The 27,719-nt window shown below is 46.4% G+C and overlaps 1 protein-coding gene across 2 annotated transcripts in view; it reads right to left on the bottom strand.

The window, feature by feature from the left end:
* Positions 1-27,663, bottom strand: part of ugcg (UDP-glucose ceramide glucosyltransferase) — a 42,461-nt gene extending 14,798 nt beyond the window's left edge. The window contains exons 1-4 of one of the 2 annotated variants that reach the window (XM_056290914.1): positions 27,479-27,663; positions 14,256-14,400; positions 5,772-5,874; positions 3,381-3,482 (exon numbers count right to left, since the gene is read on the bottom strand). In XM_056290914.1, coding sequence (XP_056146889.1) covers positions 3,381-3,482; positions 5,772-5,874; positions 14,256-14,400; positions 27,479-27,579 — 451 coding nt within the window. In that variant the 5' untranslated portion in view covers positions 27,580-27,663. The remainder of the gene's footprint in view (positions 1-3,380; positions 3,483-5,771; positions 5,875-14,255; positions 14,401-27,478) is intronic. The other variant, XM_056290915.1, reaches the window with a different exon arrangement.
* Between the last annotated feature and the right edge of the window lie 56 nt (positions 27,664-27,719).

Raw genomic sequence — 27,719 nt, 5'->3', positions numbered from 1 at the left:
TCTGAGCTGTCCCGGTCTCTGCTCCACCCCCCTCTGCCGATCCGGGGAGGGCTGCAGACTACCACATGCCTCCTCCGGTACATGTGGAGTCACCAGCCGCTTCTTTTCACCTGACAGTGAGGAGTTTCACCAGGGGGACGTAGCACGTGGGAGGATCATGCTATTCCCCCCAGTTCCCCCTCCCCCCTGAACAAGCGCCCCGACCGACCAGAGGAGGCGCTAGTGTAGCGACGAGGACACATAACCACATCCGGCTTCCCATCTGCAGACACGGCCAATTGTGTCTGTAGGGACGCCCGACCAAGCCGGTGGTAACACGAGGATTCGAACCGCCGATCCCTGTGTTGCTAGGCAATGGAATAGACCGCTACGCTACCCGGACGCCCCCCAACGATTCCCCAATCCTGTGTAAATACTACACATGGCCGTTGTAACTCTAGTTAATGGTCACGGTAATTTGCATATGAAACCAATCATTGGTTTCGTTCGTTATGCCGCTGTATTGTTTATAAGGGTGGGGGTACCTGCAGTCACTGTATTGTTTATAAGGGTGGGGTATCTGCAGTCACTGTATTGTTTATAAGGGTGGGGGTACCTGCAGTCACTGTATTGTTTATAAGGGTGGGGTATCTGCAGTCACTGTGTTGTTTATAAGGGTGGGGGGTATCTGCAGTCACTGTATTGTTTATAAGGGTGAGGGGTACCTGCAGTCACTGTATTGTTTATAAGGGTGGGGTATCTGCAGTCACTGTATTGTTTATAAGGGTGGGGGGTATCTGCAGTCACTGTATTGTTTATAAGGGTGGGGGTATCTGCAGTCACTGTATTGTTTATAAGGGTGGGGTATCTGCAGTCACTGTATTGTTTATAATGGTGGGGTACCTGCAGTCACTGTATTGTTTACAAGGGTGGGGGTACCTGCAGTCACTGTATTGTTTACAAGGGTGGGGGGTATCTGCAGTCACTGTATTGTTTATAAGGGTGGGGGTACCTGCAGTCAGGTGAGATTGAAGAGATGATGATGAAACGTTTCTCTCACTAAACATGTGTCCAGATGAACTGATTCACCTTTCTGTGCGAGGACAAATGGACTGAATAATTTCTATAATTGATTTGAAACAGACGCCATTAAGGAATGCTGTGAAGTCTTAGCTGAAGTAACTTGTAACGCTTGTGATGACAGAATGTTAACAGATCCGTGTACTGGTGTACTGTACCAAGGTTCCTAAAACTACACACACTAACACAGCAATGGGGCCAGATTGCATGTCTGCTTTACTGTGAAGAACATTTGCTGAGGAACTCAATCCATTAGAACGCCAGTTCCCAAGAAGACTTGTCCCCAGGAAAGTAAGGACTATAGGCCTTAACCTCCAATGTTATGAAATCACTGGAGGGGAGGTGTAGGGAGGTGGAGTCATCCCTACATCAGTACCAATTTTCCTATGTAAGAAATCACAGCACAAATGATGCCGTCTCCATAATGCTGCACCTCATCTTGAACCACGTAGAAAGTCCAGACTGCTTTTTATCTTAGTTCTGCTTTTTAACACTGTTCATCCACACACCCTGCTTCAAAAACTAGTCCAGTAGAAGGGTAACCCTTTTTTTGATCAAGTGGTATTACTCTTTTTTTTATCAAACAGGCCACAAGAAGTGAAATTTAATTCAGCACTTTCTGATGTAGTAGTACGCAGTACAGGGGCCCTCAAGGATGCGTTACTAACGGGGGAAGTGACGCATCGCATTAGTTCCCCCTTCTCGTTTACTCTGTATACAAAGTGCTGTGTCATCTGCCAACCTAATCAATTTGTCGTGAACTTCTCAGATGACACTGTTATCCTCACTTTACTCTGAAGTAACGCCAACATCGGCAGACATAAAGCTGGAGTGATGGTGTGATGAGCATCACTTACACATTAATGTACGACAGTCTGAAGAGATTATGTTAGAGCCCAGCTCTACTGGACACCAGCTCTGCTGCCATACATGGCCACAACATTAGACAAGTCACTTCTTATAAATATTTAGGGGTCCACATTGACGCTGAGCTTCACTGGCACACATGTGGCAAGTGTCTGTGCAAGAATCCATCAGCGCCTCCGTTTCCTTCGGAGACTCGGGGGTTTTTGGTGTCTGCAGGAATTGTATGTTACATTTTCCTCGCGCTACTATAGAGCCCATCTTATGTTTTATTACTAGCTGGTTTGAAAATCTAACTGTCATGTCTAAAGAACAAATATTTAGTCTGGTTAAAACGGCAGGGAAGATAATGGGAGACCTACACTCCTCACTCCCCAAGGCGTTTTTGAGCAGTCCACTATTCGGCAGGCCAACAGGATTTTACCTGACCCTTCCCATGTGTTGACCTCCGAGTATGTGCTAACGAACTCTGGAAGGAGGTACAGGGTCGGTCCCACTGTGTAAGCACAACTGTTATAACCATTCTCTTATCAGTTAAACGTATTAACGGGCAGCTCCTGGAGGACAGACAGGACAGCAGGGAGGCTCTAAGACAACTGCAGGTTCCACCAATCGCTTGTGAGCTTGTAAGCATGTAAAGTGAGATGTGCTGTTGTTTGTAATTTATGTACTAAGATGTGGATGTTTGCCTTTCAAACTTTGCCCCCCCCCTTTTCTCCCCAATTGTATCCGGCCAATTACCCCACTCTTCCGAGCCTTCCCGGTCGTTTCTCCACCCCCTCTGCCGATCCGGGGAGGGCTGCAGACTACCACATGCCTCCTCCCATACATGTGGAGTCACCAGCCGCTTCTTTTCACCTGACAGTGAGGAGTTTCACCAGGGGGACGTATCACATGAGAGAATCACGCTATTCCCCCCAGTTCCCCCGCCCCCCCCCGAACAGGTGGCCCGACTGACCAGAGGAGGCGCTAGTGCAGCGACCAGGACACATACCCACATCTGGCTACCCACCCACAGACACAGCCAATTGTGTCTGTAGGACGCCCAACCAAGCCGGAGGTAACACGGGGATTCGATCCGGCGAGTCCTATGTTGGCAGGCAACAGAATAGAGTGCCACGCTACCCGGACGGCCAGAAACTTCGTAAGTTTAAACAGTGTGAGTGGCTTCAATTGTTTTATCTCAGGCTAATATTTGCACGTGTGGACCTATTTAATGTGTTTACATGGTAATGTCTGGTTGATGTAGCAGTTCCCTTAATCCAAGACAACGTTCTCCCACGGGAGACAGTAAAGTCACCTTAACCTTAGCAATAGTCTTGAGCGTACTTGTAATGAAATGTGCAATATAAATGAAATCGCTGTTGCCATAGTAACATCAGTAGTAGTGATAGTAGCAGGAGTACAAACAGCAGTGTGTTAGCAGTAGTACTTGTTGTAGTAGTTGTAGTACTTACCTTTGATACCACTGTCACAGATCCAGACCAGGTTATATTTGGCTCCTTCATATCCCGGCATCAAATTGTTGATCTTCGGGTTGATGCCGACCTTCTTTCCTCCTACACACAAGCACACACACACACACACACACACACACACACACACACACACACACACACACACACACACTTATGTTAGAATAGTAGTTAAAAGACTAGTTAATTCTGTTATCCTCTTTCAATGTTGTATTTTGTAAATTGTTTGTTGTTTCATCTTGACTATATGCGTTATTTTATCCTGTTGTGCAAGGAATCTTGTAACGTTGTTTGAAAGGTGCGACATAAATAAGCTTTATTATTATTATAATTATTTTTTTATTATCATTATCATTATTTTATTCTGTGCACGTTTGCAGATGACATTGTGATTTATAGGGAGAGCAGGGAGCAGGTTGAGGAGAGCCTGGAGAGGTGGAGGTATGCACGGGAGAGAAGAGGAATGAAAGTCAGTAGGAGCAAGACGGAATACCTATGCATGAATGAGAGGGAGGACAGTGGAATGGTGAGGAAGCAAGCAGTAGAGGTGACGAAGGTGGATGAGTTTAAATACTTGGGGTCAACTGTACAGAGTAATGGGGAGTGCAGAAGAGAGGTGAAGAAGAGAGTGCAGGCAGGGTGGAGTGGGTGGAGAAGAGTGTTAGGAGGGATTTGTGACAGAAGGGTACCAGCACGAGTTAAAGGGAAGGTTTACAAGATGGTTGTGAGACCAGCTATGTTGTATGGTTTGGAGACAGTGGCACTGCTGAAAAGACAGGAGGTGGAGCTGGAGGTGGCAGAGATGAAGATGATACGATTTCCATTGGGAGTGAAGAAAGACAGGATTAGGAACGAGTATATTAGGACAGCTCAAGTTGGACGGTTTGGAGACAATGGTTTGGACATGTGTGGAGAAGGATGCTGAATATGGAGCTGCCAGAGAAGCAGGAAGGCCAAAGAGGAGGTTTATGGATGTGGTGAGGGAGGACATGCAGGTGGCTGGTATGACAGAAATGGAAATGGATGAGCCGCTGTGGCGACCCCTAACGGGAGCGGCTGAAAGTAGTAGTAGATTTTATTCTGTACACAGAACATCCATTGCATGCCTGTCCATCTTGGGAGAGAGATCCTCCTCTGTTGCTCTTCCTGAGATTTCTCCCTATTTTTTTTCTCCCTGTTAAAGGTGTTTTTTAGGTAGTTGTTCCTTATCGGATGCGAGGGTCTAAGAACAGGATGTTGTGTTGCTGTAAAGCCCACTGAAGCTGATAACCACTTGTCTGTGAGTTTGTGTATGGTCTGGGGAGATTGTAAAAACTGAATTGCCCTTCTGGGATAAATAAAGTTGTCTCAATCTGAATCTGAATCTGAAGCAAATTTGTGATTTGTGGGCAATACAAATAAAAGTGACTTGACAAGTTATGGGACAAGACATACTGGTTACTTACAGAGAGACGTGCATCAGCATTTGAGTGAATTACAGAAATTAAAGTGGAAAAAATGATCAAGACTAAAACTGTGCCCCATCAAGCTGCCTCTATTTCTTTCTGATTCATCCAGCTCATCAGACTCAGAATTAACATTCTAGCAATCTGAATATTCTTTTCAGCCTGGTTTGGACAGTAGAACACAAAGGAAAGGTGGGGTGCATATTCAAACAACAGACGAACACATCAGAGTTGTAGACCAAAATATTAGGGGAGGATGACCTGATTCGGTTTCACAATGAGATGTTTTTGTAATGTCGAACCGCATCCTTTGTATTTAAAATGTGCATTGAGATCATGCACAAGATTTCATATATTTGCTTTTAGAAAGGCCATAAGATCCTGCTGGTGTCATTTACCACCCCTCAAGCCCATCTCCATTACAGTATTGTCACCTGTCTCGGGTTTTAGGATGGCATTTTCCATTTACTAGAATCGAATAAACTACGCTGCTAGCTCAAATGCTAGCGTTAACCAAAACCTACACCAGGCAACAAGCCGTCCTAACCAATATTGTACTGCTGTTGTAAAAACTTGCTTTCTACAAAAGCTTTCTTGAAATTGTTCATCAATTCTCAGGCATGGGGCATTTAGAAACTGCCTATGACATTATCGTTCATGATTCAGCTGGTTTCGATATGAGTCGATTTGAAGATACATCCTGTATCTGCGCCGGGGCACGTCAACGGTGACGTTTTCTGAGGTCCTCGGGTGTTTCAACATCGTGGGGACGGAGAACTAATTTGTGAGACTAGTTTAGAGACCAGTCAGAGGAGGAATGGTACATATACGTAGACCGGTTAGAAGACTAGTTGGGAGACTGGCTGCGAGAGCAGTCAGAGCAGGAGTTGAACATCTTGACAGAGTAGTTAGTTAGAAATCTAGTTACCTATAAAGAGGCGGGCGTCCACGTTGGGGTACTTCCCCAGAAGTTTCTTGCAGACATCGATGGCCGGGTCATCGTGGTCCTGCACACACAGCAAGATCTCATACTAACACACACACACGCATGCAAGCGTACGCACACACACACACACACACACACACACACACACACACACACACACACACACACACACACACACACACACACACAGGTTACACTAAATAACACACCAGTTAAGAAAGATCAACTGGTAACTATGAGCCCTGCTTGGTTAAAATAGTCGAAATGTCCATATTTGACACCGTTTTCAACACCACGGCAAAAACAAAAGAACAAACTCCACAAAAACAGAAAGTTTTACTGAAAAAACAATTCTTGACCAAAACTGAAACAATTGTTTATATCGAACTCTTGAGCCAATTCTTTTCTATCCAAAACTACAAAACTGAAAATAAATAAAAAATATGATAAACTCATAAACCAAATTTAAATAAAATAAAAAGGACTGCGTAGCGATGTACTTTTTTTGATGGAGGCGGTGTGCATGTACCTCAGGAAAGCCCACACGGACGTGATGGGAGGTTCCAGAAGTGTGTGTCCTCTGACATGGAGAACCCTGTGCGAACATCCCTTGTTAAAATATCCCCTGCTGACCTCTACCTCCTCAGCCATTGTTGGGATCTCGGTTCATAAGCCCCAGTTTACCGAACATTTCCGTGGTCTTAGAGCGATGTTGAAACTAGCATCGAATGTCCCGAATGGAACGCCGAAATAAAAAGGAATTAATGAAATATTTCCTAATTTACGCTGAAGTAGCCACAAGCTGTGAACAGTGTTCCTTCACTTTGCATTTCTTTTTTCGTGTGGAATTCCCCCCCCCCTTTTCTCCCCAATTGTATTCGACCAATTGCCCCGCTCTTCCGAGCCGTCCCGGTCGCTGCTCCGCCCCCTCTGCCGATCCAGGGAGGGCTGCAGACTACCACATGTGGAGTCGCCAGCCGCTTCTTTTCACCTGACAGTGAGGAGTTTCACCGGGGGGACGTAGCGCGTGGGAGGCTCACACTATTCCCCCCAGCCCCCCCCCTCCCGAAAAGGTGCCCCGACCCACCAGAGGAGGCGCTAGTGCAGCGACCAGGAAACACACCCACATCCGGCTTCCCACCCCCAGACACAGCCAGTTGTGTCTGTAGGGATGCCCGACCAAGCCGGAGGCAACACGGGGATTCGAACCGGCGATCCCCGTGTTGGTAGGCAACGGAGTAGACCACTACACTACCCGGACGCTGGTTTTCTTTCATGGTTTTGCTTTTGGAGTTAGGCTACATTGGTTTTTTTAAAAGTACAATCTGCAATCCCATGTGCCGCCATGGCCACGTGGAGTACTGGGACTCTGCGGACAACAAGAAACACGACGTCTCACCATCGGCTCAACACTGCAAGCCTGTTTGAGAAATGGAGACAACTGAAGGCCTCACAAGGAACTGAAAGCAGTGTGGCATTGGCTGGTTTTCTCCTTTGCAAATAAAGCAAACAACATTTACCAGGTCTGACCGAAACAACAGCGCAAGTGGGGCGGACAGTGGTTCTGTGCATTAACTGCGGATTGTATCTTTCAACAACGGATCAGTTGGGACTCCCAACTCAGAACCATTTTACTCTAATGGTTTTATTGCATCTCCCCGCACTTATACACACCTTTTGTGGCTTGCTGGGCAAATAGCACTATTACTCAACTGATAAGTCCAGAGTGCTGGCTATCTATGCCCAACTCCTTTCCTTATCTTTTCTGCTGTGGTGCCTCTTGTAGGAAACATTACAAACACATCCGTGCTGCTGCCGCAGCTTAGTGGTAGAGCTGGTCGCCCAGAAGGCAGCACAAGGTGTGTCTGAGTGTGGGGTAAGTAATAAAACAATTAAAACAAAATGATTCTGAGAGTCGGTGGCACAATGGTTAGCGAGGTTGCCTCACAGCAAGAAGGTCCTGGGTTCGAGCCCCGGGGTAGTCCAACCTTGGGGGTCATCCGAGGTCATCCTCTGTGTTGCCTCACAGCAAGAAGGTCCTGGGTTCGAGCCCCGGGGTAGTCCAACCTTGGGGGTCGTCCCTCTGTGTTGCCTCACAGCAAGAAGGTCCTGGGTTCGAGCCCCGGGGTAGTCCAACCTTGGGGGTCATCCGAGGTCATCCTCTGTGTTGCCTCACAGCAAGAAGGTCCTGGGTTCGAGCCCCGGGGTAGTCCAACCTTGGGGGTCATCCCTCTGTGTTGCCTCACAGCAAGAAGGTCCTGGGTTCGAGCCCCGGGGTAGTCCAACCTTGGGGGTCACCCGAGGTCATCCTCTGTGTTGCCTCACAGCAAGAAGGTCCTGGGTTCGAGCCCTGGGGTAGTCCAACCTTGGGGGTCGTCCCTCTGTGTCGCCTCACAGCAAGAAGGTCCTGGGTTCGAGCCCCGGGGTAGTCCAACCTTGGGGGTCATCCGAGGTCATCCTCTGTGTTGCCTCACAGCAAGAAGGTCCTGGGTTCGAGCCCCGGGGTAGTCCAACCTTGGGGGTCGTCCCTCTGTCTTGCCTCACAGCAAGAAGGTCCTGGGTTCGAGCCCCGGGGTAGTCCAACCTTGGGGGTCATCCGAGGTCATCCTCTGTGTTGCCTCACAGCAAGAAGGTCCTGGGTTCGAGCCCCGGGGTAGTCCAACCTTGGGGGTCGTCCAGGGTCGTCCTCTGTGTGGCGTTTGCACGTTCTCCCCGTGTCTGCGTGGGTTTCCTCCGGGGGTTCCAGTTTCTTCCCACAGTCCAAAAACATGTAGGTCAGGTGAATCGGCCGTACTAAATTGTCCCTAGAGATGAATGTGTGTGTGTGTGTGTGTGTGTGTGTGTCGGCCCTGTGGTGGCCTGGCGGCTGTCCAGGGTGTCTCCCCGCCCGCCACCCAATGACTGCTGGGATAGGCTCCAGCATACCCGTGACCCTGAGTAAGGATAAGCGGTTTGGAGAGCAGATGGATGGATGGATGATTCTGAGAGTCGGGAATCTAACTTTTAACTGTTACACATACTGATGATGGACAGACAAATGAATCTGTCCTTAAGTGTGGGGCCTCCCATGTTTTCAATGTTGTTTAGGAGTTGAGATGCTCTCTAACGTGTCGGACAAGTGAAAGTGTGAGAGGATAATAGTGGTTACGCACACACGGTTGAGACCGCCTCACACTCAGACGATTCTAAAACAGACCTCGTGAATGTGGCGAGGTTATACATCGTGTTGTACATCACTTCAGATTCAGATTCAGAAAACTTTATTAATGCTGAGGGAAACTGTCTCTGTCACAGTTGCTCAAAGCGTTCAGAAACACACAACCTGAGTTGCAAAAAAAGCAACCTTTTCCATTGAGGTGGTGGTCATGGGGCCTGGGTAGGCGGTCGTGGGAGCTGAGGTGGGATAGGCTTATTTATCTGAGCTAAAGGTGGAAACCCTACTGACAGGCTGCTCAAATTTGCCTCTGTGGCAACTTCTGTTACTCTGGCTTGCATATAGGGCAGGGATGGGCAACATGATCCAGAAAGGGCCGGTGTGGGTGCAGGTCTTTGTTCCAACCAAGCAGTTACACATGAGCTTTGGGTAGTGACCCTTTCGGCCACTACCCAAGGCTCATGACCATAGGTGAGGGTTGGAACGACGAAGACTGACTGGTAAATTGAGAGCTTTGCCTTCCGGCTCAGCTCCCTCTTCACCACAACGGCCCAGTACAACTTCCACATTACTGCTGATGCTGCACCAATGCGCCTGTCAATCTCCCGCTCCATCCTACCCTCACTCTTGAACAAGACCCTGAGATACTTGAACTCCTTCACTTGAGGCAACAACTCATCCCCAACCTGGAGGGAGCAATCCACCATCTTCTGGTAGAGAACCATGGCCCCAGACTTGGAGGTGCTGACTCTCATCTCGGCCATTTCACACTCAGCTGCAAACCGCCCCAGTGCGCGTTGGAGGTCACGTTCTGATGACGCCAACAAAACCACATCATCTGCGAAGAGCAGAGATGCAACTCTGATGTTCCCAAAACAGACACACTCCTCACCTTGGCTGCGCCTTGAGATCCTGTCCATGAATATCACAAACAGAATCGGAGACAAGGGACAACCTTGGCGGAGTCCCACACCCACCGAAAACGTGTTTGACTTTGTGCCGAGAATGCGGACACAGCTCTCACTTTGGTTATACAAGGACCGGATGGCTTGTAGCAACTGCCCCAGTACATAATGCAAACACACATTTGAAATACACACATATGCCAAAAAACTGATATTTGTTTGAGGTTTGTGTTTTTCTTTCACATTCTACAACCAACAGTCTTTGCTAAGGACCTTCATTTGTAGACTCAGGTGTGTAATTGCTTGGTTGGGACAAAGAGCTGCACCCACACTGGACCTTTCTGGATCATACTGCCCACCCCTGATGTAGGGTGACCAGATGCCAACAAACCAAATGTGGGACAAATAGTGTGTTTGTGTGGGACAATGTGGGACATGTCCAGGCATAGCCTATACTTTATTTTGGAATCTGTAGGCCTACTGCCTGAATTTCTTTTATGATGTAGTTTTTGACAGTTCAGCAGGTGGACACCTGATTTTTTAAAAAATTAAAAACCACTGTGGATACTATTAATTCATGGAGCAGGCCTACCAGAGAGGGTGGGTGTGGGTGCCTTTAATCTATTTATTAAACTAAAACAGCATTGTCTATTTGCCTTTTTGCTTCATGTTTTGATGCTTGAAGTCCCCATTGTCCTTTGTAAATGCACATTGTTTTGTTGTCTTGCAAAAGGCACTCAAGCAAAATTCATGTTATTGATGTACAGTGCCTTGCACAAGTATTCAACCCCCTTGACAGTCATCACTAATTTCTGGATTATAAAAGATACTCACACATCTGTTCCTGAACAATATTATTTTTGTGAACCCGTAAGCTCTAACAGCATGTTTCCAAAGCCAAAATAAGTTGTTTCACTGACTTTTTATTTATACATTAAAAACTAAAATATGGTGCTTGCATAAGTATTCAACCCCCTCTGTCTGAAAGCTCCAAGTTTGCACAAATGACAAATTATTCCTAAAACAAACTCAAGATATTAAAGTAACGTTCTGGTTTATGGGTATAAAAAGCACTGTGTGTAAAGTTCATTAGCCGGGCGTGAACTCCATCAGAAAATGAAGACAAAGGAGCATAGCACTGAAGCAAGAGACAAAGTGATTAAAATGCAGAAGGCGGGAAAGGGACACAAAACCATATCCAACTGTTTGGATGTCTCACGGAACACTGTTGGATCTACTGTCAGAAAGTGGAAGCTGTATCACACCACCCAGACGCTTTGTAGGACAGGCCGTCCCTCAAAGCTAAGTGTCCTAGCAAAGACTTGGGCTGGTGAGGAAAGCCACCAGTGATCCTGCAGTCATTTTGAAGGAGCTCCAGAGGTCAGTGGCTGAAATTGGAGTAAATGTGCATGAGTCCACCATATCACGAGCTCTCATAAATCTGGCCTGTATGGGAGGTTGGCAAGAAAGAAGCAGTTGCTTAAAACTATGCATATAAAAGCACGCTTGGAGTTTGCTACCATGCATGAGAGAGACCCGGTTAGGATGTGGGTAAAGGTTTTGTGGTCAGATGAGATGAACGTTGGGCTTTTGGGCCAAAACTCAAAAGCATTACGTATGTGTGGTGTAGACCTAACACTGCTCATGCCCTAAAAAACACCCTCCTACAGTGAAGCACAGTGGCGGCAGCAGAATGCTATGGGGTTATTGTTCATCTGCAGGCACTGGGAACCTCTTCTCTTCTGTAGTTCCCCGGTGGTGGAACGAGTTACCAAACTCCATTCGATCCGCTGAATCCCTCTACATCTTTAAGAATAAGCTAAAGACCCAGCTATTTCGCAAACACCTCCACATCTGATGGTATTAACAAAAAGAAAAAGGGGAAAAAATCGCTTCTATGCACCCTATGCATTGAGTTTGTGCACTTCCTGTTGACACCTATGTCCTATCGGACTTGAACCTAGTTTTTGGCACTTACTTGCGTTGTCGCCTTCCGACTAGATCTTTCCTTGTGTTGTGTTAACTCTCTGATGTACATCGCTTTGGATAAAAGCGTCTGCTACATGAAATTGTAACACTGTTACATATAGTAATATTTACAACTTGATTCATCACCTGCTAATTTGGCTAGTACTTTGACAGTGCTACTCACCTCAGTTCATTTTTACTCCCATTTGTAGGGTTGTCGAGTATTAACTTCAAGCCCATGTAAACATACACACTATATGTTTGGTATGGCCAGCAGCCATACCGATATACCCTGGTTCTGCTGAATGACAGAAGCTAAGCAGGTGTTGACTTTGCTAGTGTTTGGATGGGAGACCTCCTGGGAAATCTAAGTTGCTGCTGGAAGTGGTGTTGGCAGGGGGCAAGTCTTCCCCCTGGTCCTAACAAAACAAAATCCCAATGGTCCAGTGCAGTGATGGGGACACTATGCTATAGGAGAGTCAGTTCTTCGGATGAAATGTTAAACCAAGGTCCTGACTCACTGTCCATTATCCAAACCGCTTATCCTGCTGTCAGGGTTGCAGGGATGCTGGAGCCTATCCCAGCAGTCATTGGGTGGCAGGCGGGAGACACCCTGGACAGGCCGCCAGGCCATCACAGACTGACTGACTCCCTGTGGTCATTAAAAATCCCATGGCACTTATCGCAAAGAGTACAGGGTTTCCCAGTGTCCTGGCAAAAATTCACAACTTGGCTTTCTCATCTGGCCACCTAATCATCCCCCAGTGTAACTGGCTCAATGATTTCCTCCCTCTCCACCTCAAGCTGATGTGTGGTGAGCGTTCTGGTGCAAAATGGCTGCCGTGCACACCCAGGTGGGTGCTAAACATTGGTGGTGGTTGAAGTGAGTTTCCCCCCTTCACTGTGAAGCGCTTTGGGTATCAAGATAAAGTGCTCTATAAATGTAATCCATTATAATTTTTATCATTATATGGCCAAAAGTATGTGAACATCCCTTTTAATTAGTGGGCTCGGCTATTGCAGTCACACCCATTGCTAACAGGTACATAATCAAACATACAGCCGTGCAATCGCCATAGACAAACATTGGCAGTAGAGTGGGTTGTACATAAAAGCTCAGTGACTTTCAGGATGGCACTGTCATAGGATGCAATCTTTCCAACAAGTCAGTTCCTCAGCACGTGGTGTGTAAAAATCGTTTTTCCTCAAAGGCAACGTTTACTGCTGAGTTCCAAACTGCCTCTGGGAGCAACAACAGCACCAGAACTGCTTGCCGGGAGCGTCATGAAATGGGTTTCCATGGTCGAGCAGCTGCACACAAACCTAAGATCGCCATGTGAAATGCCAAGTGTCGGCTGGAATGGTGTAAAGCACACCTCCATTGGACCCTGGAGCAGTGGAAATGCGTTCTGTGGAGTGACGAATCACACTTCACTATCTGGTAGTCTGATGGATCACTCTGGGTTTGACGGATGCCAGGAGAAAGCTACCTGCCTGATGCATAGTGCCAACTGTAAAGTTTGGTGGAGGAGTACTATGGTCTGGGGCTGTTTTTCCATAGTTTGAGCAAGGCCACTTAGTTCCAGTGAAGGGGAATCTTAATACCCCAGCATACAATGACATTCTAGGGAACTGAGTGCTTCCAACTTTGTGGCAACAGTTTGGGGAAGGCCCAAACTGTTTTGGCATGGCAACAAAAAAAGCAAGGTCCATGAAGACATAGTTTGCTGAATTTGGTATGGAAAAACTTGACTGGCTTGCACAGAGCCCTGACCTCACCCCAATCAAACACCTTTGGGATTAATTGTACCACCAACTTCAAGCCCGCCTTCTTGCCCAACATCACTAGTACTCTTGTGGCTAGCAACCATCGAAGTAGATGGAAGGAATCGCTGTCTGTATATCTGTCCTTTGAATTTCTCGACAACCATTCCTCCGATCGACTTCACACTTGGTGAGTGTATTGCTGAGGAGCCAAGGAAGTGTAGAGTCAAGTGTAAAGTTGTTGGCTGAGCTGTTCTTGAGAAAGGTGCACGCAGAAAACCTTTCCATGAAGTTAGTCATAAAACTTTGAATCGCTGCTTCTGCTTCACTTCCAGTGGAGTCAACAAGTGGAAACACAAACTTTGCCACTCTGCCATTGCAACCCACATTGTAGTTGGAGGGGGGATTACTCCCATAGCCAGAGTGTCGAGTTTTAAGTTGTGTGAATGAGCAATCTCGAGAAAGCTGAAAGCAGCAATACCAGAGGCCAAGCAATTGGCACATTCCGAACACGCACATTTTGAATGGGCACTGCACTAGCGTTCTAAATCGAGTGGAAAGCCTTGCCAGAAGAGTGGAGGCTGTTATAGCAGCAAAGGGTTGGACCAACTCCATATTAATGCCCACGGTTTTGGAATGAGATAACATATTAGAGAAATGTGGGTGTATGTGTACCTGAGGATAGTCCAGGGTGAAAAAGGTTTCCAGGTTGTCTATCAGGTTGGGGTCAACACCCTTCAGCGGCTTGAGGAGGGAGACAGCTGCCAGCTCGCCATACGGTGCTTTAGCCTCTGGGTGCTTCCGGTGCAGGTGTAGACGCCTACACACACACAGATATGAGATACACATTATATACAATGTGCGTCCAGTTGGGGTTAAAGGATTAGAATGGTCAACATATAGTCTTTTTCTCTCTGTCTGGGTGTCTCTGTCACTCCTACACATGCACACATGTGTATGTACATTATCTATATACATCTGTTAGTCTTGCACCCTCTATAGTCTTTTTTCTTTCTCTTGGTCTTTGTTTCCCTTTCTCCTTCTTTTCTATCTCATCTACCTCTCCCATCTTTTCCCTGTCAAACTTTCAGCTACCCACATATATGTACGTATAATGAAATACTTCTGTCTGTCTCCTGTTATCCATGTCTTTTTATCATGACTTTGTCTCTCATTCCCCATCCCCATCTCTCTCCCTTTCTTTCTCTGTCATCTGACTTGCTCCCTCTCATTCCTTTTCCTCATTGCCACATCTACCTCATCTCTTTGTCTGCCATCTCTTTTCCTCTATCTCTCCACTTCGCTCATTCCCTTTCTCCATTTGACACTCTCTCTCCAGCCTTCATTCCCTTTCTCTCTGTCAATTATCCGTCTCCCTCCATTGGTCTCTATCGTCTGTCCTCCCCCTTCCTTCTTTTCTCCAGCTCTCTGTTTACCTATCAACGGACTCCCTCTCTTTCCTTTTCCCTCTCTGCATGCCTCACTCTTTCCCTCCACCTTTCTCCATCCATTTTTCCCATCTGTATGTCTTTCCCTTTGTCTCTATCATCTATCTTTACCTTTCTCTATCAATATCTCTCCCCATGTCTCTCTTGTTCTGCATCCAACTCTCTCGTTACTTCTCTCTCTGCCTCTGTCCCTCTCTTTCATTTTGTCTCCACTATGTCTGTTCTTCTCTTTTCCCTTTCTCTCAACACATCTGTCTCTCTCTACTGCTATTGGTACTACTTCTGACTGCTCCCGTTAGGGGGCGCCAGGGCGGATCATCCGTTTCCATGTCTTCCTGTCCTCTGCATCGTCCTCTGTCATGCCAGCCACATGCATGTCCTCCCTCACCACTTCCATAAACCTTCTCTTTGGCCTTCCTCTTTTCCTTTTGCCTGGCAGCTCCATCTTCAGCATCCTTCTCCCAACATAGTCAGTCAAGTCAATTTTATTTGTACAGCCCAATATCACAAATTACAAATTGCATCAGGGGGCTTTACAGCAACACACCCTGTCCTTAAACCCTTGCATCAGATAAGGAACAACACCCTAAAAAAAAGCCTTTAACAGGCAGAAAAAATAGGAAGAAACTTCAGGGAGAGCAACAGAGGAAGGATCTCTCTCCCAAGACAGACAACATGCAAACAAAATTACATGGATTTATAAGATATATAAAAAGAAACTGTGACGAGGGGGATGGCAAGCAGTGTCCCAGTGGTGACCACCATTATTATGGAGACTTAGGAGGAGGAAAAACTGCACATGCACAAAAGGGAGACTCACAGCACACCATTCACACACACAGAAGAAGAAAAAGGGGAACACACCATTCAGAGAGACAGAAAAGATGTGAGATGAGAAACGTTTGCACTAGTCAATATGCTATAATCTCATCAGAAGAACAGCACTTGGTAATTTCAGTGAGACAGAAACCGACCTGCCATGCAGCACAGGTTGTGAAGCACCTAACTTAAAGACAGCTAATTGTAGACTAAGGCAAAAAGATGAGTTTTTAGTTTGAATTTAAAGGACTCAACAGACTCTGATTGTCTGATGACGGTGGGCAGGTTATTCCACAAGAATGGGGAAAAGGCCCTGCCACCAGCTGACTTCTTTTTAACTTTGAGTACACACAGCAGCCCTATAATTTGAGAGTGAACAGCTCGAGAGTACAGTTTAAAGAGATCAGACAGGTAAGATGGGCCAAGCCCACTAAGGAATTTATAAGTCAGTCTTGGTGATTTCTTTAATGTGCTTAACAAAGTAAAGGCTGGAATCAAACTTAACACCAAGATTTTTGGCTGCTACAATTTGTGAAATCACAGAGTTGTCAATTGTTATTGTTACTTGATCAAATTAGTGTCTGTGTCTAGCAGGGCCAATGACCAGCATCTCAGTTTTATTTGAATTTAAAAGCAGAAAGATTAGTGACATCCAATTTTTCACAGCAGCCAAGCAGGCCTCTAAATTAGTCATTTTAGTATGATCATCAGCCCTTATAGGCACATATAGCTGAGTATCATCAGCATAGCAATGGAAATTTATTCCATGACAGCGTATAATTTGGCCAACAGGTGAAATTAAAAGAGAAAAGTAGAGGGCCAAGAACTGAGCCCTGAGGTATGCCATATTTAACGTCAGAGAATTTTGATGTAATATTATTATAGCACACAAAATGTTTTCTTCCAGACAAGCAGGACTTAAGACAAGGGAGAACTAAGCCAGATACACCAAATTTACAATTTATTCTGTCTAATAGTATATAGTGATCAATGGTGTCAAAGGCTGCACTGAGGTCCAGTAGTAGAAGTACAAAAGTGTAACCAGAGTCCATAGCTAGTAGAAGATTGTTAACCACTCTGGTCAGAGCAGTTTCAGTGGAGTGACAGGCACTGAAAGCCAGTTGAAAAGGTTCATATAGACAGTTTTCTTCTGTACGGGTCGAAAGTTCTTGATGCACAGCTCTATCTCATACTTCAGAAAAGAATGGAAGATTAGAGACTGGTCGACAGTTATTAAGAGACCCTGAATCAAGGTGCGGTTTTTTTAAGCAGAGGTTTAACCACAGCTGTCTTAAAACTGCTGGGAACAGTGCCCGTAGTAAGTGATAAATTAACAATGTCTAGCATTGTAGGTCCCAGGAAAGGCCAGAGGTCTTTAAAAGTTTTGCTGGTAAAGGGTCAAATAGGCAATTAGTTGGTTTAGAAGCTGACATGAGCTTAGTCAAAGTATCAAGAGAGATAGTCTCAAAATCTGTCATAACAGGGACTACCAGTGTCTCATTGTATAGATATGAATTTGGTAAAACAGGATTTGCAGGAGTAGCTGCAGTTGAAGAACTAATTTTGTTCATGATCTTATCAATTTTAATGCAGAAAAAGTGTGGAAACTCATGGGCCATGAATAGTGACCAGCTGATAGATGGCTGCTTTTTAGTAAGTTCAGATACAGTGTCAAAGAGAAATCTGGGATTATGTTTATTATTATTACAATGTTACAGTTACATTTAGCAGACACTTTTATCCATAGCGACGTACTTCTGAGAGTTAATACAACACAAGCAAGGATCTGGTCAGGAGAAAACAACGCAAGTAAGTGCCAAAAAACTAGGTTCAAGTCCGACAGGACATAGTTGTCAACAGGCAGTGCACAAACACAATGCATAGGGTGCATAGAAGCGTTTTTGTTTTTGTTTTTTTGTATATTTTTATCAATACCTTCCGGTGTGGAGGTGTTCATGAAAGAGCTGGGACTTTAGCTTCTTGGAGGATGGAGAGGAACTCAGCGGATCGAATGGAGTTTGGTAACTCGTTCCACCACTGGGAAACTACAAAAGAGAAGAGTCTGGCTAGTGATTTAGGGCCCCGTTGTGGCGGAGGTGCCAGGCACCTTTCATTGGCAGAGCGTAGTGACCGGGATTGAGTGTAGACTTAAATGAGGGAGTTCTGGTAGGCGGGAGTTGTTTCAGTTGCTCTTTTTAAGTGAGCATCAAGGTTTTGAATTTGATGCAGGCAGCAACTGGGAGCCAGCTGAGCGATATAAACAGTGGAGTGACATGCTGTTTTGGGTTGATTGAAGACCAGACGTGCCGCCATGTTCTGGATCATTTGCATAGGTTTGAAAGTGCATGCATGGAGGCCTACCAGTAAGGAGTTGCAGTAGTCAATGCGTGATATTACAAGAGCCTATACCAGGAGTTGTGCTGCATGCTCAGACAGGTAGGGTCTAATTTTCCTGATGTTGTACAGGGCAAATCGGCACGACCGAGCAATCGAGGCCACATGAACCTTAAAGGTTAGTTGGTCATCAATCATGACACCCAGGTTTTGGGTAGACTTTGTGGGCATGAGTTGGTTGATCCGAGCTGGATTTTGATCTGTTGTTGTATGGATGGACTAGCTGGGATGACAAGGAGCTCAGTCATAGATAGATTAAGCTGAAGGCGACGTTTTTTCATCCATGCAGAGATATCAGCAAGGCATGATGATATCTGTGCCGAGATTGTGAGGTCATCTGGGAATGATAAGAACAGCTGTTTCTCATCAGCATAGCATTGGTATGAGAAACCACAGGAGCGGGTGATTGCACCAAGTAAAGTCGTGTATACTCAGAAGAGAAGGGGACCGAGCACTGACCCTTGAGGCACCCCTGTGGATAAACCATGCGGTTTGGACACTTCTCCCTTCCAAGATACTGTAAAAGATCTCCCTGAGAGGTAGGACATGAACCAACGGAGGGCAGATCCTGAGATACCAAGCTCTGTGAGTGTGGAGAGGAGGATTTGGTGGTTAACCGTGTCAAAGGCAGCTGACAGCTCTAGCAGCAATAAAGCTGAGACCTGGCCAGTAGCTCTAGACTTAGTTGCCTCATATGCATGTCTCATACATACAAGGGAACGAAATTATGTCTCACAGAGACCACAGTGTCGCATAAAAACAAATAACACACAATAAATATCGAAAACAAAAAGTGCATTGGAAGCAAAACTTACTTCACAGACCTAAACATCACAAGCACACCTGACACAGACAGTGAGAAAGACGGTCAAAAAGTCATTTTGTGGAAGGTCTAAGTGTTCAGGCTGTTGAGGAACCTCACAGCCTGAGGAATGAAACTACTGCATAGTCTGGTGGAGGCAGCACGGATGCTCAGGTAGGAGCATGTGAGGAGGGTGTGAGGTGGATGTGGGAAGGGTGGGCGGGGTCCTTCACGATGCTGAGAGCCTCCCAGGTGCACCGTGCATCATGGATGGCCTGGATGGATGGGAGAGCAGTTCCTACGATCTTTCCAGCTGTCGTCACTGTAGCGATTTGCGGTCAGAGACCTTGCAGTTCCCATGCCAGACAGTGATACAGCTGGTCAGAATGCTCTCTATGGTGCCTCTGTAGAATGTGATGAGGATGGATGGAGGGAGACTCGCCTTCTTCAGACCCCGCAGGAAGTGAAGATGCTGCTGGGTCTTCTTGGAGAGCGCAGTGACATGTGAGGACAGGAGATGTCCTCTGTGATGTGAATTCCCAGGAACTTAACACTGCTGACTCTCTCCACGTCCACGCCTAGCCAAGTATAGTGATTCCATTACCAACAGGAATGCAGTCTCAGTAAAGTGACCCCGCTTAAAGCCACACTGATTCGGATCGTACAGATTGTTATCAGAAAAAAATTCGGAGACTTGGTTAAAGTTAGTTTTCATCCTGGGCTTGGTTGAATGTAGGTTTTTGAGCAGCGGGATGACCCAACCTTGCTTAAATGCAGTGGGGAAAACACCCATTGCAAGCGAGGAGCTGATGATGTGTGTGACTCCGGGGTTAAGTGCGGGGGAAATGGTCTGTAGGAGGTTGGATGGTATCGGGTCCAGCAGGCAGGTAGTGGGATGAGAGTCCAGCAGAAGCTTGGAGACTTCCTCCTCGGTCAGGGGGGAAAATTAGATGAGTGAGGCACTGTTAGCTGGCCGCAGCAGACAGAGTTGGTCAGGTTCAGAGAACTGGTTACTGATGGCAGAAACCTTTTCGGTAAAGTAAGAGGCAGACATGTCTGGAGTGAGCAGAATGGAGGTTGAAGGAGGACGCGGATTGAGGAATGAGTTAAAAGCAGAAAACCTTTTTCAGGCATCAGTGGCACCACATATCTTGTTCTGAAAGCAAGTGGTCTTAGCTGTTTTTAAACTGGAGGAGAATGATGCTAGGAGACACTGACAGTCACTGCGATCAGTGGACTCTGATTTTATGCAATTTTTTCTCTGCTGCTGAGCCCCGCTCTTTGCTCTAGAGGGCAGAGATTGTTATGAGAAGAGGCTAGTGAGAAACAGAGTGTGTCTGCAGAGTGTGTTTGTAGCCTCGTTGACAGAGATTGAAAAGAATTCATTATGAGGATTAATATTGATTAAGTGAGAGCGATATGCTGCTTTCGCAGAAGATAAAGCACACTTGTATTTCAATCAACACTCATGCCAAGATAGATTTTAAAAAAAATTTCGATTTTGATTTTGGCCATTTACGTTCCAGTCTCCTACAGGCCAACTTAAGAGCATCTGTCTCGTGATTAAACCAGGTTGTAGGCCCCTTTAGTCGCCTAGCTCCGGTAGTGAGAGGTACAACTGAACCAAGGAGAGTAGAGAGAGCCACATTTTAGTCACGAGCGAAATTTTCAAGTTAGTCACCACAGTGAAAGGAACCAAGACTTCAGGCAGCTGCTGGCCAAATGCAGCTACAGTGGATGGACCAATGTGGCAAGTGGCAATTACATCTGTGCCGACAATTACTGGAAAGGCCAATAATGCTTCAAATTTGATGAGAAAAGGATCAGACACAGCAGATGTCGTTGGCAAGACATTCAGATCAGATGCAGCTATCCCTTAAAACCAAATCAAGGGTGTAATCAAGGATGTAAGGATCAAACCACTGCAATGAGTTGACTCTTGAACAAACTGAGCGAACCAAAAAGTATCAACAAGTGCTCGAAAGGATTTACTTAGAGGACCAGAAGCCTTATTCAGATAATAATACTAATAATAATAATCATCATCCTCATCATCATCATTTATATAGTGCTTTTTTAGACACCCAAAGTGCTTAACATTGAAGGGGGTAACTCACTTCAACAATGACCAGTGTGTAGCACCCACCTGGGTGATGTATGGCAGCCATTTTGCACGAGAACGTTCACCACACATGCGCTTGAGGTGGAGCGGGAGGAGTCACTGAGCCAATTACATAGGGGGATGATTAGGTGGCCAGATGGACAGATCCAGGTTGGTAATTTTGCCAGGACACCGGGGAACCTCCTACTCTTTGTGATAAATGACTTGAGATATTTTAATGACCACAGTGAGTCAGGACCTTGGTTTAACATCTCATCCGAAAGATGGCATCTCCTACAGCACAGTGTCCCCGTCACTGCACTGGGACACTGGGATTTGATATTTGTTGTTTTTATTAGGACCAACGACAACAACACCTTAGTTTTGTATAGGGCCTTTCAAGGAACCCAAGGATGCTTTACACTAGGCAAGGAAAAAAAAAGAAAAAGAAAAAAAGATTAAAACAAAGATCAAAAGACTACAGACCACGGGCCTTAGTAAAAAAGGTAGAACTTCAGCAGTCTTTTAAAATTGTCCAAAGAAGCAGCGTTGCGGATCTCTGCTGGAATAGAGTTCCAAAGGTTGGGGGCTGCCACACTAAAGGCTCTATCTCCAAAAGTCTGAAGGCTGGTGCGGGGGATGGAAAGCAGGCCCGTGTCTGCGAACCGCAGATTCTGGGACATAGTATAGGGGTTGAGGAGGTCTGATAGGTACTGACCAGAGGGAAGACTGCCCACTACTAGCCCACCAACAACACGTACGACCGCAACTCAGTTTTCCTGGGAGATCTCCCATCCAAGTACTAGTCAAGCCCATACCTGCTTAGCTTCCGTCATTTGGCAGAGCCAAGGTACATGTTTGTATGGCTGCCGGCACAGGACTACTGAAATCACCAAGAATTACAATCTCATCAGAATGAGTAAAAAGAACTGAGACAGGGGCGTCCGGGTGGTGTGGCAGTCTATTCCATTGCCTACAAACACAGGGATCACCAGTTCGAATCCCCGTGTTACCTCCAGCTTGGTCGGGCGTCCCTATAGACACAATTGGCCGGGTGAGAAGCCAGATGTGGGTATGTGTCGTGGTCGCTGTACTAGCACCTCCTCTGGTCGGTCGAGGTGCCTTTTCGGGGGGGGGGGGGTGAAAGAAGTGGCTGGCGATTCCACGTGTATCGGAGGAGGCATGTGGTAGTCTGCAGCCCTCCCCGGCTTGGAAGAGGGGGTGGAGAAGCAACTGGGACGGCTCAGAAGAGTGGGCTAATTGGCCAAGTACCATTGGGGAGAAAAAGAAAAAGACCTGAGACAAATTCTCCAAATTCTTCAAGAAATAGTGAGTAAAAGCCAGGAGGTCGATAGAATGTCACAATCTGGACTATGCCGAGTCTATTCATGGCTGAGGGAGATGGACCCAGAACAAGAGCCTCAAAAGATTGGAATTTAGATTCAAGTCTAGAAGTCAGATTGAAAATAGACTTAAGTATTAAGGCAACGCCCCTACCTTGTTTATTTGCCCGAGCTACATGGACTTAAGTATAGTTGGGGTGGGAAGCTTCATTTAAGGGAAGAAAAACATTTGGTTTCAAGCCATGTTTCGCATAATCCATTTACTATATCGTAACTATGTTCAAGAATCAGATCAACAGACAATGATACTTTGGTAGACAGTGATCTGACATGTATGACACCAAATTTAAGCATCTTGTGGAAGTGATCAGTAGTGGGCACAACTTTAGAGCTACCAATAGGTGATATATAAATTTGAATAAGACACCTTGTATTATTATTTGACAATTTTGATGACCAACACTTTGGACAATATGTGGTCACATTTTTGATAACATTAAATATTTGGTTCTTTAGATTATTAGATACTTCGTTGCACATTTCACCACCACCAGTGGTAGGAATGATTATTAGATTATTGGGATTCACACATTTAGGAGAGGAGAGCTTGAGAGCAATATTTCAGGGTAGGGAGATGGTCTCAATGTTATAGAACAAGCTGTCAATCTGATAATCTAGACTATAAGAAATTCCCTGACTACTCATATTAATTAAACTAGCTGACTCCACATCCGCACTACATTTAAACCTAGCAGGCTCTCTAATCACCTGCAATCTGTTGAATGATAAGTCCCTATTGTCAAACTAAATGTAGACAGCTATTTATATTGCTAGACTAAAGAGCAGAGCCGTCTCCAGTAGGGTGAATGCCGTTCGCTCTCAGCAGGTATGGGTGACCCCAGAAAGAAGGCCAGTTATCAACAAAGCCGAATCCCTGCTCATTACAGAAACAAGCCAGCCAGTGGTTTATTGAGGTAACATCTCATAATTACCCCCCACGGGTAAGGGACCAGAGACAAGTAATCGATAATATACCCAGCATCTCTCCTCTGCAAATGTCCAAACCATCTCAAGCTTGCCTCTCTTGCTTTGTCTTTCAGCCTTCCAACCTGAGCTGTCCCTCTAATATACTCATTCCTAATCTTGTCCATCTTCGGCACTCCCAATGAAAATCTTGGCATCTTCGCAACCTGATCTCACAGAAATATGTGAAATGACCATGACCTCTCAACACTCGCATTACATGGTAGTGGCACTTAATGTGTTAAAATTACATGCTGGCACCACAGAAACAATGCCAATAGAAGGTCAATTAGGATCCTTTGTCGTGATGGACACACAAATTTCCTGATTCAACAACATCATGCAATGAGCGGTGTTTAATATTTTCTAGTTAGCAACATTTTATTTTACTGTTATTTTTATTGTCACTTGACTTGTCACTTGACATTATAGTGCCTTAGTTACGATTTTTTGTTCTCTAAAAACCCTAACCCTAACCTTGTTGAATCAGGGAATTCGAGTGTGCAGCACAACAAAGGATCCTAACTGACTTTCCATTGGCATTCTTTTCATGGTGTCAGCACGTAATTTTAACACATTATGTGCCACCACCACGTAATGTAAGTGTTAAGAGGTCGTGGTCATTTCACGTATTTCTGTGAGATCATGTTGCATCTTCGACTCTGCCACCTCCAGCTCCGTCTCCTGTCTTTTCATCAGTGCCACTGTCTCCAAACCATACGACATAGCTGGTCTCACTACCATCTTGCAAACCTCCCCTTTAACTCTTGCTGGTACCCTTCTGTCGCAAATCACTCCTGACACTCCTGCACTCTCTTCTTCACCTCTCTTCCGCACTCCCCATTACTTTGAACAGTTGACTCCAAGTATTTAACTCATCCACCTTCATCACCTCTACTCCTTGCTTCCTCACCATTCTGCTATCCTCCCTCTTGTTCACACATATGTATTCCATCTTGCTCCTACTGATTTTCATTCCTTATCTCTCTAGTGCATACCTCCACCTCTCTAGGCTCTCCTCAACCTGCTCCCTATTCTCACTACAGAGCACAATGTCATCTGGGAACATCATAGTCCACGAAGACGCCTGCCTAATCTCGTCCGCCAAGCTGTCTATCACCATTGCAAACAAGACAGAGATCAGAGCCGATCCTTGATGTAATCCCACCTCTACCTTGAACCCATCCATCATTCCTACCGCACACCTCACCACTGTCACACTGTCCTCATCCATATTCTGTACCACTCTTACATACTTCTTGGCCACTACCAACTTCCTCATATGATAGCAGACCTTCTCTCTCGGCCCCCCTTCATATGCTTTCTCTAAATCCACAAAGACACAATGTAACTCCTTCTGAACTTCTCTATACTTTTCCATCAATATTCTCAAAGTAAAAACCATATTCGTAGTGCTCTTTCATGGTAGGAAACCATACTGTTGCTCGCTAATCATCATCTCTCCTCTTAACCTAGCTTCCACTACTCTTTCCCACATCTTAACGTCGTGGCTGATCAACTTCATACCTCTATCGTTACTACAGCTCTGCACATCACCCTTATTCTTGAAAATCGATATCAATATACTTTACAAAACGTTTAATCAGTTCATCTGGACACAACGTTTATTGAGAGAAATGTTTCATCACTCATCTAAGTGACCACTTTATAGTCTCAACTACCTGCAGGTATCCCCACCCTGCAAAACGATCAAAATCAATGATCGGTTTCACATGAAAATTGCTGTGACCATTAACTAGAGTTACAATGGCAATGTACTATTCGCAGAGGATTGGGGAATGGTTGCAATCACAGCCTTGTTTATAAAAATAAACACCTGAGGAAAAACAAAGGGAAGCTGAAGAGGGGAGGCTAGGCTAACTCCAGATATAGTAATACCGTAGCGAATTCGGGGGGCAGCCAGGAACTGCCGCAGCCGGGACGTGAACACGGGTCTCCCAAACCACGGGCGACTACGTTAACCAGTCGACTAAAGGGTCTGACCCCTTTAGTCAAGGGCTAGCGAGTCCAGTTATCCGTGGTCGTTACACTAAATGAAGCGTTTCGATCCACTGAAAGGTCAGGACCACGTAATCTTGGTTGAAACAGTCAGGTTTAGTGTCCTTTTGTTTACAGTCACCACCCGCACTTGCTGCTACTGCTCAATCCCCAACATAAGACCCCCCCTACTTCTGCTAAACACCTGCCTAAAAACCCTTAAAAAGCCCACTCCTAGGGGTAGTCCACCCCTAGTGGTTGCCTAGTTCCCATATCAGAAAGCCGATATGCTACAATACATTTAAACGGGAATAGAGGGACTAGACTAACTCAGAAGATAGCAACTGACGTTTCGAAGGGAGGCTAGGCTAACTCCAGAGGTAAACATGCACAGGCGTCATTTAAGCAGGGGACATGTTCCCACCACTTTTTGCTGTGGCCCATTTCACCCCCACCACTTGGTACATATCATGCCATTAAGAGAGACTCAATATGATTAGTGATCAATAAATCTTGCCCTTAAAATACACCAGGCACGGCTGCAGCGCGTCACGTAGGCTGGGCGGAGCAGGTTTTTGCTAGGTGCTACTGCAGGTGGTTATGCAGGGTTTGGAAACGTAGGCTATATAAATTGGTAATGAATTAAGATCGTTTTAACTACAAGATCCTGGATACACATTGATCCCCCCCCCCTTTTTTTGTCCCCAGTTGTATCTGGCCAATCACCGCTCCCTGAGCCATCCCGGTCGCTGCTCCACCCCCTCTGCCGATCCAGGGAGGGCTGCAGACTACCACGTCTCCTCCCATACACGTGGAGTCGCCAGCTGCTTCTTTTCACCTGACAAGTGAGGATTTTCACCAGGTGGGAGTAGCGCGTGGGAGGATCACGCTATTCCCCCCAGTTCCCCCTCCCCCCTTAACAGGCACTCCGACCGACCAGAGGAGGCGCTAGTGCAGCGACCAGGACACACACCCACATCCGGCTTCCCACCCGCAGACACGGCCAATTGTGTCTGTAGGGACGCCCGACCAAGCCGGAGGTAACACGGGGATTCGAACCGGCGACCCCTGTGCTGGTAGGCACCAGAATAGACCGCTACACTACCTACGCTACGCTGCACATTGATTTGATTGTCTCTAGTACAACGAGGCATTTATTCTAATCATTTTTAAACAGATTGCACTCATTTTTTTTTACACAGTTATGTGCAGTTTTTACCTGTTGGGGGCCGCACAGAGATTAGCAGCGCGATGCCCGGGCTTTTGTTCCAACCGAGCAGTTACACACCTGACCCCGCTGACCAACCAGTCTACATGGCTGCGGAGGCGGGGAGAGCTGCGGTGGATAGGGAACGGTGGAGGGGACTTGTTGAGGCATCAACTGTGCTCCTGCCACCTCCATAGGTTACGGAACTGATGATGAGGAGGAGGATGAGGAGGATGATGAGAGTCATCGCTGAACTTAATTAGGAGACACGGGTGTGCAATTACTTGGCTGGAACAAAACCCTTCACCCACACTGGCCCTTTCTGGATAAGATTGCCCACCCCTGCCTGTCTGCCTGTCTGTCTGCCTGCCTGCCTGCCTGTCTGCCTGCCTGTCTGCCTGTCTGCCTGCCTGTCTGCCGCGGCTTCAGTCGACTATAATGGACGCGATCTGCTGCCGCAGCCGCGTCGCGCCGTATCCGCGCCCGGTGCGTCCCGGCAGTACCGCGCACTGAAAGCGCAAGCGGCTTTTAAAGGCGACCCCCCCCCCCCCCGAAGGGACGCCGCTCACGTCTACCGGCCGCTTACGGCCCACAGTAAAACGCTCCGGACGCCTCAAACCCGTCGTTGTCCGGAGCGTTTTCAAAACAGACGCCCATGTAAACATGGACAGGGCAGAGGAGGAGGAGGAGGAGGAGGAGGAGACCGGAATGAATTGAAAGAGCAAAACGAGGGTAGATCAGTAAAATAGAAACCTGTTCGTACACGTAAACGATGGACATGAGGTGCATGAGCCAGAGGACGCAGAAGAGCAGGATGCCGAGCGCCGAGAGTCCGAGCGAGGCCAGCTCCAGCAGATCCGTCATGACTGCCGCTTCCGCTTCTGCTGCTGCTGCTGCTTCTTCTTCTTCTTCGCCTACTGCGGCTTCTTCTTCGTCGTCTTCCCTTCCTCTTTTTCTGCCTCTTCTTCTACGTCTCCGTGTTCTTCTTCCGCCGTCATGTTTTC

This window comes from Lampris incognitus, chromosome 12 (assembly GCF_029633865.1).
Source record: "Lampris incognitus isolate fLamInc1 chromosome 12, fLamInc1.hap2, whole genome shotgun sequence".
In the NCBI taxonomy this organism is placed as follows: domain Eukaryota; kingdom Metazoa; phylum Chordata; class Actinopteri; order Lampriformes; family Lampridae; genus Lampris; species Lampris incognitus.
This window is presented reverse-complemented; position numbering and strand designations above follow the sequence as displayed.